This window comes from Gouania willdenowi, chromosome 8 (genome assembly GCF_900634775.1).
Source record: "Gouania willdenowi chromosome 8, fGouWil2.1, whole genome shotgun sequence".
NCBI classification, from domain to species: domain Eukaryota; kingdom Metazoa; phylum Chordata; class Actinopteri; order Blenniiformes; family Gobiesocidae; genus Gouania; species Gouania willdenowi.
This window is the reverse complement of record NC_041051.1, coordinates 26,551,079-26,565,742: the sequence shown is the minus strand read 5'-3', so window position 1 is coordinate 26,565,742 and position 14,664 is coordinate 26,551,079. Positions and strand designations below refer to the sequence as shown.

Genomic DNA, 14,664 nt, shown 5'->3' with positions numbered 1-14,664 from the left:
TTTAGTTTGTTTACTTTAAGGGACCGCACTATATTGAGGGCCGCGTATGGCTCATGGGCCACTAGTTGCACTTATCTGCTCTATATTCTAGTAAATAAATCAGATATTTACTGTTTAAATAACGTAATCCATTATTCTCATTTCTTACATTTATTTTCCAACATATTAGGGATGAAAACTGCTAAATTTGACCCTTTGAAAGTAAATGATTTGCAAATAACCAGAGATGGTCTTTTAAATTCAGTTTCAATAAATGAAAAACAATCTAAAGTGTCTTGGGAAAAGCAACCAGAACCAGTTACTTTACCCTATCAAAATAAGACATAAACCTTTCAACTTTAGGGTTTTTAAAGGACTCTCAAAAATCTATACATTTTATAACACATTTGATAATGGGATTTCAAAGATGGAAAGATGGAGGGGAAACATTTATAGAGATGACATTTCTTTTGACTTCTTCCAACTGTCTGTGAACGGATGCCAACACCTCCGGGTGCCAAGTAAACAAAAGCATCACATTTATAGACAGGATCTGTTTGAACACTGGCAAATGTTTAACAGTGAGAAACCTGCAGTTTGACAAGCTGAACAGAAAAAACCCTGCAATGAACTATGGGGGCTGAAGGTTGCTTGTGTACATGTAAATTATGAGAGCAGCAGAAAAAAACGCCATTGCATGTTGTAAGCGGATATGCTTACTGTAAACATGCAAGCAGCATCACGTACCTGCATTCGTACAATCCTGTGGTCGTTACCTTTCCTAGAATGGCCTTCGTCTGCAGTCGGACTGCCAGATCTCTGGAGGAAAAAATCAGCTTGAGTCGATAAGAATAAGCAATGTCAAAGTGACCGTAGAAATGAGACTTTTTCCAAAGTGTTTCGTGGTACGTGGACAGCAGGGTTAAGCATTAACATATCAGCTCAGGTGGGAACCACAAGCAGAAACAGAACTGATTGTATTATGGCAGCGAGCGCATGCCAGTGTAGGGGTTTAACGCCTGGGAGTGAAAGCGGGTTTATAATCAGTATTTGTCTAGTTAAGCATGATTACTACTGTAACAGTATCAGTGATTGAGTAAAACAACCGTACTCTGTCACAACTTATGACTACTTCTCACTCAAATAATGTGTGGGTGACTGACCACTGTTTCCAAATACCCATAATGAAGAACAAACAGTCATCGATGCTTCAGTTCCAGCGAATCAAGGTGAAAACTCCACTGTAACTTACAATTTTTTGTAATTTATGTTATGTCCATCATTTATGGTACCATGTTGTCATATTTTGGTTTGGTTTATGGGCAGGGGTCACCAACACGGTGCATGTGGGTACCAGGTAGCCCTGTCTAAAATCAGATTTATTTGTCAGGCTTCAAACTCACTAAAATAAATACAGAAAACAGACACAACCGTAGTCAGTAACTTAATAGAGTTAAATACTGTTATACTTTAAATAGTGTTTGTATTAAATTAACCATCTTTAAATGTTTATCATAGACAGGATTTTGTTACAGATTTTGTTTAGATTGTAATTTAAAAAAAAAAAAAACAGAAAAGAGAGTTTTATAAAAAATTGACTTGATTCTTAAATTGTAAAAACACGTTTCTATGGTTAAAAGTAGTTAGTAGCTAGTAAAATAGGAACATTATTATTTCCTATGAAATTGTTTCAGAAGTGGTCATTTAAAAATGAAACAGTTGTATTAATTAAGAGAAACTTGAGTATTTCTTTTTTAAGTTAATTCTCGTCATCCATCATTATTTTTCCCTTTCAGTATATAGCAAACTAGCCCTTCAGATTATTCGGTAACTTTGAAGTAGCTCGAAGTTTCAGAAAGGTTGGTGACCCCTGGCTTAGGGGTTTATCTGTAGGTATCTGTATATTTTTTTTTATATTGACAAACATGATAACAGAATTGCTAATCATATTAGCATCTGACATGTAACACAGTGGAAGTACTGCATCCTATGTAATTCCACCCATCTATCTTTTCTCTGCACACACAGATGGAGATGATTCGAGCTTTTGTGACATAAAGTGTAAAGAAATCAGCAATGATGCTTGGGTACCATGTGATTTCTAAAAGATGCTCACTTGTTACCAAAACCCATAGTAGGTAGGAAAGATTTTATTTCTCTGTGAATCCTGCAGCATGAATCAATACTCATCGCCAGACAGAAAATACAGTCACTAAACAACTAAAGGGTCTGTGCTCCTGTCTGTGTTTTTCTCAGGTATCTTTTTTGGTTTAAAAACTTTCTAAATCTTTATTAATTCTTCAACTTTTCCACATCCCCTGCTTACCTGTAGAGAGGTAGAGGAGTGAGCTCGGGAGAGATACCCACTACCTGCGTAATGCCTTTCCCTCTCAGTATCTCCAGCATCCTCCCACTCCCTGGATGGGTGTTTACTCAGGGAGTGGCTGAAAAAACACAAACAAGCTATCAGTCAAAAATCTATGCATGAAATTAATAAGATGCTAGTGACGTGGGAGAAGCATTTGCTCCACAAGTTCTTTACTTTCCACGAGGACACTAACTCTGGCTGAATACAAAACTATTACTGATTGCAGTTTGACGGATAACACAAGTCACTAAAGCTTAGAATTGGATATGATGCTGTGTTGTTAATTACCTGTGTTAATTTCATTATAATAAGAGGTAATGGTCTCACCTGGCTGGTTTAAAGAGCTCCTGTCTACGACCAGTCTGTTGATTCTGCATCCTCCCAGCGTGACTCGTACCGTCCCTCTGATGGACCCGTTTGACATTTGGCAGATCTGCCATCGTTGCGTATTCCCCTCTGCTCCGCCCAGTGGATGCACCTGAGAGTTGACCCGACTCCGAAGACTCCATAGAGCTTTGTGAAGATGTGTACTGTTGTATTTGGATCTGAGGTGAAGGTGAAGGGCTCCGTGTGCGCTGAGAGGATCTTTTGTCCTCAGGAGATGAGAAACGATCAAAATGGCTTTTTTTTTCAGTCCTGGATTCGAGACTCTCAGAGCCTCTTGGTGCTTTCAAAGTGACCAAAGCAGTTCTGCCATTTGTGACTTGTCTGGAAGTGGTGGCAGCATGCGATATAGAGGAACTACGAAGTGAATATGTTGACTCTTTCCATGACCGACAAGAGGATGACTTCATGTTACTTTCTACATTTTTTCTTTGATTGGATTGATGGAACTCTCGGTTGGGGGAACTTCTGAGGACTGAGTAGCCTGCTGATTCACTGATGCCTCTTCTAGATGGAGATGAGTTGCGGCTACTTTGATTGTTACAGTTTGGAAAGCTGCTGGTTTCTGATTTTCGTGATGGATCATGGCTTTTCCTTAAAGCTAATGAGTTGTAGTTATCGTGACCTCTGGTAGAGCAGCATAGTTCAGACTTATGCAGCACAGACTGAGTAGGAGCTTCATAGTTTTTCCTTGGAGGTGAGGAGGTCTTACTTCGGTCACGCAAAGAACCACCAGAGTTTAAGTTTCCTAGGCTATGATGACTTGGTGTTTCACTCCTTCGTTTTCCAGGGGAGGAGGAACGACTTTCTCGTCCTTGAGTGCTTCCATGAGACTTTGTTTCTGTTTTACGGACCACAGGGCGACCTGAGGTCTCAAATCCTTGCCTAGGGGAAGATATGTTGACAACTTCATGTTCTTGATCATCAAGTCCATTACTACCTGACTGGCAACGCATTAGAGCTTGGCTTTCAATATCATATCCTTCTCTGATGGGTGACCCACAGCGTCCCTGGTGGCCACGCTCATTCAGAGAAAGAAGTGACTCAGATTTATGAAGAAAGGAACGACAAGACGACGCAAATGTTTTTCTTGTCTGTGAGGAACTCCGGCTGTCTCTCAGATTATCAGAAGATCTTCTAGGTGGAGAGGAGTTGCGACTGTTGGATCCACGCGATATGCTACGTGTAACTTCACTTTTTTTAAGAGACATTTGGCCATAAGAATTGTAGTCTCTCCTTGGGGGAGATGAGTTTCTGATCTCACTTCGTTCATTTGTGGAACGGTTTAACTCTGTTTTCCGTAAGGCACCTCTAAAATCCGAAACTGTGTTGGATTGTGTTTTGACTGAACCAGTAGAGGATTTAAAATTTCTTGGAAGAGTCCCTGACACACCACGTCGTCCAGATGTGCCTTGCGGTGTCCCTTTGTATCCTCCACTTGCCCCCTGCGACCACCCTCTGCTGTCAATGTCACGTCTGCTAAGGGAAATGCTGGATTCAGTGCGCCTAAAGGGTACCAAGCTTCCTCGTGAGGGGGAAGAAGAGCGAGACTGCAGAGCTGAGCCTGGCCTGGAGAACTCAAACCGGCCTGACTGTTTATGAGATGAAAGGTGAGACGTGGGGCTACCTCGGTTGAATGAGTTCCCAACCACCTTTTGGCTCCTTGAGACCAGTGACTCGGCTTGCTTGAATGGAGTAGGACTTGGAGAGCGAGGGCCGACTTGAGCCTCAACCTCAACTGCAACTTCATAAGGATCAGGAGGATGAATTTCCATAAGCAGTTCATCATCAAAAGCCTCTGGTATCTGTCTATGAGAGGCCACACCAAGGATAGGGTTTCTGAAGGGAATAGTATCTTTGGGCTCGATGCTTCTGTTATTGAAGATGGGGTGGCCTTTCTCAAAATGGCGAAAAGGACCAGGTGGGCTGCTATCACGAACTGAACGAACTCCCGCAGCTCTGCCGAGGGAAAAGTAACCACTTTCTCGTCTGTCCCGGTCTTCTTTCAAACCTGGATGGAAACCATTTTGTAAATTAGGTTTGGACCAGAATAGAAAGAGGTGTAAATATCCCCAACTCAACGCTTACCTGCTCAGAAACAGCTGTGATATCCTCTCACAAACCAAGCTATATTGTATTACCTCTAATTGCTTTCTGACACCTCAGCTGACAACAGCAAGTAGTATTGCCAATAAAGAACACCTGAGACTGTAATTGGATATAGAGTGACTAATTGCATTAATTGTGAGGGATGAATCGTAACGTGTACATTTATTTTGTTTCTTCTAATGATGTTTCTTCATCTTCTTTTTTGCAACTTTGGTTGCTTGATTTAAAAAAAAGTAGGAGAATGTCTAGTGTACCTGAGCGTCTGCTAAATCCGTCTTGACTCCGAGCGTCATCCATCCAAGCTCGTGTGTGCGGTCGGTGAGGCGGAGGATCGAGTCGGGTCATGTTGAGTTTATTTGATCTCCAGCGGATTGGGAGGTAGTCTTCCTCTGTGTTAAAATCTTGGTAATCACGACAGCTGAGCGGACATTGAGGAAGGACTAGATCAAAAATCAGGCATGACTGGGATACTACTGCTTTGAGCTATCACTCAAATCTGGAAAGCACTCAGTTGCTTAAAGGTGTACCATCTGAATTCCCCAAAGGACTCAGTCTTATCGTTTACCTGTCTGTGCTGGTGTCGTCGTCACCATCACAAATATAAAGCTCACAGTCAGGGCTCAGGATGCACAAAGAAGACTCCTCAAAACCCAATCGGCCTCCATTGGTGTCGCAGTAGCTGCTGATCACTGATTGTCCATCAGAATCCTCCTGACAGGAGAACAAAGGAAGTGACACGCCAATCAGGGTTCACAAAAAATGCAGGAAAGCCGGGTGACATGGATTTGGACCTCCCAGAGTGGAAGGTTTGCTCAATGGTGTCTGCCCTCTCTGTCCTCTGTGACAGACACTCACTTGTAAGGTCTGCTTGTCGATTAGGGTTACACCTCTGTAATCCGACCTAGCTTGTGGCTTTTCCTCCTTAATAATTTATTACTTTGAGTCATGTTAACCTTCTTCTTGAACTACTGTGTTCTTTTTATTAAGAAAGACCAAGACGGGAGGTAAATGTCAGCATCTTGTAACTTCTGTAAAACCCCTTGTGTCATTCCAGTTTGGTTTCAATTCCTATGCAGTGAGTAAGAGACACAAAGGTTTATATATTTACATGAGAAGTCAATACTGCTGTCCTGTTTAGGAGGTATTTTAGTCCAATTGTTCAACATTGTTGTGTGTGTGTACCCCAAGGAACCTTTATGAAAACCTAGAAGTGACCGGCTTACAACCTGATGGGGTGTTCCTGCTTTAGTGGATTGGGCTGCAACTCCTGCTGTTCACCTGCCGCTGACCTGTCAGGCTCCTGTTGATCTCATCTTTCAGTACATACCGTATCATACTGCATCAGCCTTCCTTTCTCTCCCCATCTTCCTTTCATTTACCTTGCAACTAGTGTCTCTGTCCTCTGCCTGGGACTGGATCGGTGTTAATGCCAGCCCTTTGCCCGATGGACTGGAGGCAGATCTGACTTCTGGCTCTGCTGTGGGTTTCTGTTGAGGTGGTACCTCGGCGCCTTCGCCTGTGCCGACGTGCAAACGCCTTTGACGCAGGCAGTCATGGCAGCGGGAGGGGTCGAAGATGTTGGGCTGAAACTTGGGGCAGATGGGCTCATCATCGGAAAGGGGCATGATGTGTATGCAGGGGATTTATGGTCTCTCATTTCATCCCAAGAGAGAAAACTAGAAACAAGAGGATGTATATTGCAAATTAAGATCCAAATGGAGGAGAATGGAAACATAAAATGTTAATGCACAAGCCTTTTTTGTTCTGTATAATCTACAGAAAAGCAAAAGATGATTTAAAAACTACACACGGTGCAGCTGTCTTGGATGTACTCTAACTTCACAGGTCTTAAGGACAGTAGCCTAAGCAGTGTTCATTTCACATCAAATTCAATTTAGTCCTACTTTTAATCTTCTGAAACTTCATTTTTTGGAATTTTACTTGGTTTAATTTGTTGACTAAATCTGCAGATTGAAATTTATTTGACATGATGCCTCCTTCACACTATCATATGTATTAATATTGGCAAGAGATTTGTTCTGATTAACGTTAGGATCTTTGATGAAATTAGGCCTTAAATTATGTAATATTGTATAATTAATCTGCTATTTGTCTGCATTTGGTGTTAGGTGAGATGTATAGCTTAGAAAACCGAATGATCAAGAAACTCAATATTGACTGTAAGGCACATATGCCAAACTCAAAAATGAGAAAAACACAAATATTTGTGTAAATTACCAAATAATTTAGCTGTGGTTCTATTTCATAACATTCGTTTCGATGTCTCACTTTGAGGAGGGGACTCGGGCTTCAACCTCACCCAGTGCACTTGGCGTTATGGGCTTGGCCTCTGAGTGGTGCAATCTGCCGGCCGTGGGTCTCTCACAGTGTGTGATCTCCACAATACAGAGTGCTATGGCTTCCTTTACCAGGTCGCTGTACAACTGCAAGTGAAAGTTGTTTGAGGATTGGTGTTGCCAGGCGGGACACATCCCCTTTCAGTGCTCCGTGGGAGTGATCTTGTCATTTTTGCAGGAGCTGATTGACAAACAGAAGGCTTTCTTGCTCTCTCTAATAAGCAACGCCTGTCACACTGGGTAGTGGAGGCAATTACTTTGGCTTTTTAAAGTCAGGGTCTGCAGCCGCCTTAAGGCTTGCGTGCACATTCGAGTCGGGGTTTAGCCACATCTTGAGCCTTGTTCAGGGGAGTGTCTGTTCAGGATATTTGTGCTGACGCGAGTTGGTCCTCGCCCCTCACCTTTGTCCGGTTTTACCGTCTGGATATCTCTGCTCCGTGTGTGGCACAGGTGGTTCTCCTTTCCTGATCGGTTTGTTGCTGCCCTTCGGGCTGGTGTAGCGTGCAACAAGCTTGTCTGCAATACAGGAGCTCCGATATCCCATAGTGAGACATCAAATGAAAGTTATGAAATAGAACTTTAGGTTATTTACATAACCCCGGTTCTATTAGTAATATGAGTAAGATGTCTCACAAAGACCACCCTTCTTGCCGACTGAGTGAGGTTTGCTTATTGAATGCCAATGTATTCTCCGCCCACTCTAGTTATAGTGGGCAGGACTACCTGTGGCGGATTAATACATTTCACCAGCCAATAAGGTTGGCTTTATGAGAAAGGGCTTCTGTGATATGACGCAGAGGCGTATATCCCATAGTGAGTCATCTCACTCATATTACTCATAGAACCAGGGTTATGTAGGCTTGGAAAAGGGCAAAAAATATTTGGGAAATTTTCACAGGAACTTCAGCTCAGGAATTTTGACAATATTAAAAAAAGAAAAAAAAAAAAAAAAAATTGCTCAAACCTCAAATTATTTGACAGCATTTCCCCAAATTTAAATAATATTGTTACTACCTTTCACCTACTGCTTGGATATTGTCAGCACCTTATTTTTTAAAATTTGAAATACTTTAGTATTCCAAAAGTGTCTATTTGTACGGTTGCCGGACAGACAACCTCTGGTGCTATTGGTATGGTTACCGAAGTATACATACGCAGCGTCTTAGGGTTAGGTTTAGGGTAAGGTTTAGTCTTAGTCACACGACCTAAACTGGCCAATGGCTGACCTATCACGTGACCTAAACTGGCCAAATAGGGGTGCTGCATATGGATAGAATGTCGGTAGATTGATACGGCAACTGTATGGATAGCCACTGCCTATTAGTCCTTGGGGGAAATTCGTGTTTTTCGGTGTTTTACATTCTTAATTTAGGGACATGCTTCTCACGCACATACTGTAAGCCCGAATCACACACATGCACAAAGAGGACCTGTGGACATGCATTAATGTAGAGATGTCAGAGTGGGGCTGCTTTTACTATGAAGGGAGCACACCAGAGCAGTGTTGGGGTTTGTTCGGTGTCTTGCTCAAGGGCACCTCGGCAGTGCTCAAGAAGTGCCCTGGCACCACTCCAGCTACCAGAACAACTTCTGTATTTTTGGTTCTGGCGACCCTCTGGTTCCCAACTCATGGCCCTACGGACTGAGCTACTGCCCCTTATATACTATACATAAAATATACATGGCAATGCAAAGTAGCACTTATGTTAAAACTGTTCAATTCCCCACCTCTGCTTCAGATCAAACTTGTACGTATTTGGCCCCTGAACTAAAAGGAGTTTGACACCCCTGCTGTAAGGCTTCTTAGGAACAAACTCACATTTGACAGACTTAAGGACAGTGAATGGTAATTTAGTCCAAACTGTAAAACTAATAAGTACAGTAACCACACCACCACCAAGTTACATGCAAACTTATCAGCATCTAAAAATGTGATGATGAAATAAAACATGGAATTACCTTATTAAAGTGGTATAGAGTTTCAGTTGCAGCCCGAGTGAACCTTTAGGAGGAGGACGGTGATGTGTTCAAAGACCCCCATCAGGCACATGTCTCCTCTACACTATGATCTCCATCTTCCTGGGTGTCTAAACCCTCCGATCAATCCTATTGGCTGATCCAGCGAGTGAAACTGATGTATCTGCAGCAGCCATTGTGGCTCCAGGTTAACGGAGCGTTACACTGGCCGAGTGCAGACCTAGAACCAACATGGCGCTGGTGGCCAGCTGGTTCTTCTATACAGTGGCTGTATTAAATATCATGGGCTTTAGAAAGCGAAATGAAGCGCTTCTGCTGGTGACAGCTGGGTCCCCCGATGGCTCGGGTTAACGTAAATAAATAAACAGAAGATGGTGGAAAAGTAGTGAACATGAAGAACAAGCCTTTGGCTGGAATAAAGATGCTCGTAGGGAAACACTGGTGCTGTCGTTTACAGGCAGGTAACACTTAGCTGTGAGGAAACACAGAGGCCAGGGTTTGTTTCCTCATGTTTTACACAGGATGTTGACTAAAGCGTCAGGTTTCCTATAAACAACAGGACACGCAACCACAATTAGAACACTGAAATACCAAAAGACAATACAGCCTTTATTCAAAATGACAAAAATATTAAAGGCATCTCACAAATAGATACAACTCCCACAGTATTGTTTAACAGTCTTTATGCTCACACACTTCTACAGGAGTATAAACAGTGGATTCTAGTACGTTTTGTCAGCAAACGTCTTCTCGTTTCTGCTCATCACACATGCTCAGTCGATACGATGCCCCTTCTTCCCAGTTTGACGGCGTCGCTGTCGTTTGCTGGTTCTCCCGGCTTTGCTTCTCCCCTCCGTGACCGACGCTCTCTTGTCTGCAGGACGGTTTCGTCCGCCTCGGCCTTCCTGCTTCCCTTTCTTCTTCCTCTTGCTGGTGTAGGTGCTGAGGGCCGTGTTGAGGGAGCGAATCCTGCAGTGAAGAGATCACAATAAACAAACGAATCACTAAAAATACACACAGAGGAGTTATTGAGTTAACAACTACTAAAGCTCTTTGAAGAAAATTTACATTTTCAATTACCCATGTTCAACTACAATTGAATTACGATTACAGTACACAGCATTTTGTCCAATTACAGTTACTTTTTATCCTCAGAAAGTAAATTACAATTACGATCTCAATTACAATTAATCACAATTCCTGAGCCTGAAATAGATAACCTAAAAAAGTTCACCTTCCTCTTGTGTTAGCTTTCTGTTAGCATCTCTTATGATAACTAGTCCTAAATAAGCTGTAAAATACACTAAAAACAAATATTTATCATCTAATTCATTTCATATCTATTGGTTACCTTGTTAAGCTTCCTAATCAATGAAAATACAGTTTTTAATATTTATGGTGTGGGAGTCTGAGCCTTTTTTGTGTCAGTACCTGTATATTTCTTGATTTAAATATTTTTTTAAATGGTAAAATGTGGGAAAACTTGATATGAAACATATTTTAATAATTGTTAACTACATATGTGTAGAACTGTACATGGAACTGTAACATGGTTCCAAAGTGTTGCGTTAAATTATATTTGACAATTTTTAGAGAATTTTCATGGCAATTACAATTACAAAGTCAATTATCTGAACTCAATTACAATAAAGACAGCAACAGTTTTTTAAAACTTCAATTATGCCATAATTCTAATTAATTATCAATCACGCAATTATAATTATAATTGACCCTAACCCTTTCTTAGAGACTTAAATAAGACAAATCCAAAAACAAAGGCTTAAATTCATAAACGGAGACTATTAAATGCACGTTTTGATTTCATGATGTAATTTTCAGAAGCATTAAAACAATGAGCAGCGGCTAACTATGGAGCTAGCCATGGAATTTGTTTGTGTGCTAAGAAAAAAAAACAAAACAGATAAAATAAAAGATATTGATGCAATCTTGTGTCTAGAAAAAAAAAAAAGACAAAAATTGGAATGACAACCTTACTGCAGTTAGCATTTATAGCATCGTCCACTGCTGGTCCTGTAAACCAGTGATTTCCCATCAGGGACGTGTTAAAACATCGATCGATCAATCAAAGATTCATCAATCGGCTACACAGGACAAAACAACAAAAAAAGGCTTAAATCAATGCTATTAATCGTGATTTTTTGTTTATAAGTGTTGTTTTTCTATTGATCAGGCTGGTGTGAGATAGATTAGATATGGAATCCATTAATCCCCCATGTATTTAATACAAGTCCAGCAGCAGGAGATAAGATCTAACTTTTCTGACAGAACAATGATGAGGTTTTGTTTTTGTTTTTTTTGAAGTAAAAGCATTTATTGATCGTCTGTGAACCTGTCGCTCTGTGAGATGAAAGATAGCGATGGATGCTAGAAAATTGAATTTCATAGAACTAACTCTAATGAACTAGATCTAAATTTACTGACACTTTCATGTTGAGACCAGCTCACGTACTTTTTGTTGACGATTGGATTCCCAGCTTTTCTTGGCATTGGTTTTGGCTTTTCTTCTTCTTCTTCTTTTTTTTCTGTTTCTTCTTCACACTTTTTGTCTTCGTCCTCACCCTGTGCATTAGCCTTGAAATGAGAGGTTGTGAATGTTACTGTTGAAGCCAACATTTGGAAGATTATTTTCCCTCCAGCTCAAGAAAGGCGAGAATTGTCACTTTACAACATTTAGGCAGTTTTTACCGATGCATAAACCAGATATGGGCAAGTGGAGGCACAGGGGCCACATGTGGCCCTCAGTCTAATTTTTTGCAGCCCCCATAGCAAATCCCCAAAAATTGTAATTCAAGAAGATGGAAGGAATATAAAGCCCAAAATAATACATAGATAGATAGATAGATAGATAGATAGATAGCTTTATTTTAGACTCGGGGTACATAAAAACCATACAAACAAACACAAAAACACACATTAAAAAGTCTAACATACACAAAATAACTCCCCCAACACACAAATCAACAGCAAAATGCACAAAGTACTCAAAAACACACAAACAACTAAAAAAAATACACTAAATGACAAATAAAACACAAAATGACAACAAAGACAGACACAGCAACCACTTAAACAAAATTAATACAAAAACATCAACACATTACAGAATAGCTGCAGACACACAAACTGTCAACAAATTACACAAAATGACAAAAAAATACAGAAAATGAACTCAAAAAACACACAAATCGACAACAAAAATGCAGGAAACCCCCCCCCCCCACAAAATTTCAACAGGAACACAAAAAATAACAAAAAAACACACAATGAGTGAAAACTGACAAAACAAGAAAACCACAGACAAAGACAAAACCCTGTATTAATGCTCAGATTGGTCATTATTCTAATGCTGACATGAATGTTGATAATATGGCCCTCGGATCAGATACAATCACATTCTTGTTACCAGTTCTGTCTCAAGTCCAAGCAGACGAGCCCCAGTCAGGTCCAGATCACTGATGGTTGTCACGGTAACCGTGTGGTTGGGGTGGTCGTACTGCACCGACTCAGTTGTGGAAGTTATTGCGTCTCCCAGAGCATCCTCTGCCTCTTCTGTTGGAAAACACAATATTGTTACTGTACTAAATCTTTATTTGATAAAGATAAACTAAAAGGTATTAAACTCACCCAGAGCCTCCGTCCTCTCCTTCAGCATCTTTAAATATTCTTTATGCCTCTGCGTGATGAAAAAAAAAGCAACACTGAACGTCGTTACATTCTCTCCTCACACACTTTGATGATCTTAATGCAACACTTTAAATATAAACTCACCTCCTCTCTGACTCTGATCTGCTCCTCTTTGATTTTCTTTTTAATTTCTGCCACGGCGGCTTTTCTCCTCTCCACCTTTCGCTTGTGGAAACCTGTGAGAAAATCCCTGAAAGAGAAAACAGAGAAAAAAAAGCCCAGACTTTTTATTTAAGTGTTTAGTCTCTTTTCAAAGTAGGCAGTAAGAGCTACTCTACCAGTTCTACACATTCATGAGCTAGTTTCTAAAGGCTCAACCCCAGCGTCAAGATTTTAAACTTTTCAAAAAACACATTTCACCAAAAAAAAAAAAAAAAAAAAAATCTTTAAACCTTTTTTAAAATTAAATGTAGTAATATATATATATATATAAATGTCAAAAAAAAAGTGCCAAAATACTATTATTTAAGGTGACAGCATTATTCTTATCCAGGTCGACACTGTAAATCAGAACCGGTTTCCAGTGATTAACCTGATAATATAAAAGTTAAAAAAAAAAAATTAAAAAAAAATTTGACAGTGTATGGATTGGATGTTATAGCTAAAAGTTTCAATATGCAGATTCTCAGGTCCAAAAGGAATTCCTAGGACTATGGCTATGTTTTCCGGACCTTTACTACATAAGGCCGAGTGACTCAAGAATTCTTCCTTCCGCTGCCGTGGGTTTGAATCCCATTTTTGTCAAATATATATATTTTTTATTTTAACATATTTAACACGGCAAATTACACCTTTAAAAATACATGTACGAAAAAAGAAAGAACATTTTTTTTTTTAGGGTATTTTCTGGGTTAGGGCTAAAATAAAATAATACATATGCGCTAACATAAAAATGACAGAACTTTAAGTCACGTGGTGCACCTATCACGTGACCTAAATTGGCCAACGAGGGGCGCTGCGTGTGCATAGACTGAATGTATGAATACGTTTCCGTATCAATAGCTACAGCCAACTCAAAAACAATATATTGTAATAATGTATCAGTCCCATAAAGGGGAAAATAGCCAGAAGAGCAGAACACATCCATGTGCAATTAATGGTAAAACAACAGTATTAATGATCATATGGAAGAAATTAAGTTTGTAAGAAAAGCTACAAAATCTGTATGAAAGAAAAAAGAAACATTTAATACAGAAATATAGGCTATAAATGTTGCATTTTAAAAACGCTTTTAACAAATAGTCAAATAAACATAAAAAACAAAACAAAGATACACACAAATGTGAGGAGCGGCCGAAATAATGATTAAATATAAAAACTCACTGTCTGTCTTTGTCGTCAAACATTACAATGCACTTTGTTTCTCTCTTCTTGGATCCAGGCTTAAATTTGCCTTTTTTTGAGGATTTATTAGGTTTTTTACTGTTTTTCATTCTCAACACGTGAGTTTACAAAACACACCAAGCTTCACTTCCTGTTCTCACGGCGAAGTCCGGGTAGAAACGTGCACTGTTGAATATGAAACGTTCCGCTTACGGAGACAATATAAATGTGGGCTTTGTTGTTGATTAGTCCACCAGTTACGACGTAATTCGTTAACTTAGTTAGTTTGATGTGTGAAAAATATAAATGTTCCTGAAGAATTTTGGTGAAGATATAAAAATCCGATTTTTTCACTTAGACTTCCACACTAACTATAAACGTCAACACATGATGTGTTCAAATAAATTCATGAAATGATGCAAATACATATACATTTAAAATGCCTATATATTCATAGATTAT

General features: G+C 39.9%; 2 protein-coding genes across 2 annotated transcripts; both read right to left on the bottom strand.

The window, feature by feature from the left end:
* Positions 1-554: 554 nt before the first annotated feature.
* LOC114468957 (serine/arginine repetitive matrix protein 2) lies at positions 555-6,465 on the bottom strand. The gene is made up of 7 exons (XM_028456143.1): positions 6,220-6,465; positions 5,406-5,551; positions 5,095-5,258; positions 2,675-4,742; positions 2,306-2,423; positions 727-798; positions 555-569 (listed from the first exon to the last, which is right to left on the bottom strand). Exons 1-7 carry the CDS (start codon positions 6,463-6,465, stop codon positions 555-557), a joined length of 2,829 nt encoding a protein of 942 aa, XP_028311944.1.
* Positions 6,466-9,762: 3,297 nt separating this feature from the next.
* On the bottom strand, positions 9,763-14,370 carry nol12 (nucleolar protein 12). The gene is made up of 6 exons (XM_028455729.1): positions 14,203-14,370; positions 12,964-13,069; positions 12,820-12,868; positions 12,599-12,744; positions 11,645-11,766; positions 9,763-10,143 (listed from the first exon to the last, which is right to left on the bottom strand). The coding sequence occupies exons 1-6, from the start codon at positions 14,310-14,312 to the stop codon at positions 9,948-9,950; spliced, it is 729 nt and encodes a 242-aa protein (XP_028311530.1). The 5' UTR covers positions 14,313-14,370; the 3' UTR covers positions 9,763-9,947.
* Positions 14,371-14,664: the final 294 nt, after the last annotated feature.

Coding starts and splice junctions, on each gene's coding strand:
- LOC114468957 (XM_028456143.1), bottom strand. CDS start 6,465: ATGCCCCTTTCCGATGATGAGCCCATCTGCCCCAAGTTTCAGCCCAAC. Junction 5,552..6,219: donor ACAGAGACACTAGTTGCAAG/GTAAATGAAAGG, acceptor TTCTCCTGTCAG/GAGGATTCTGATGGACAATC. Junction 5,259..5,405: donor GACGACACCAGCACAGACAG/GTAAACGATAAG, acceptor ATGTCCGCTCAG/CTGTCGTGATTACCAAGATT.
- nol12 (XM_028455729.1), bottom strand. CDS start 14,312: ATGAAAAACAGTAAAAAACCTAATAAATCCTCAAAAAAAGGCAAATTT. Junction 13,070..14,202: donor TTTGACGACAAAGACAGACA/GTGAGTTTTTAT, acceptor TTTCTCTTTCAG/GGATTTTCTCACAGGTTTCC. Junction 12,745..12,819: donor GGAGAGGACGGAGGCTCTGG/GTGAGTTTAATA, acceptor GTTTTCCAACAG/AAGAGGCAGAGGATGCTCTG.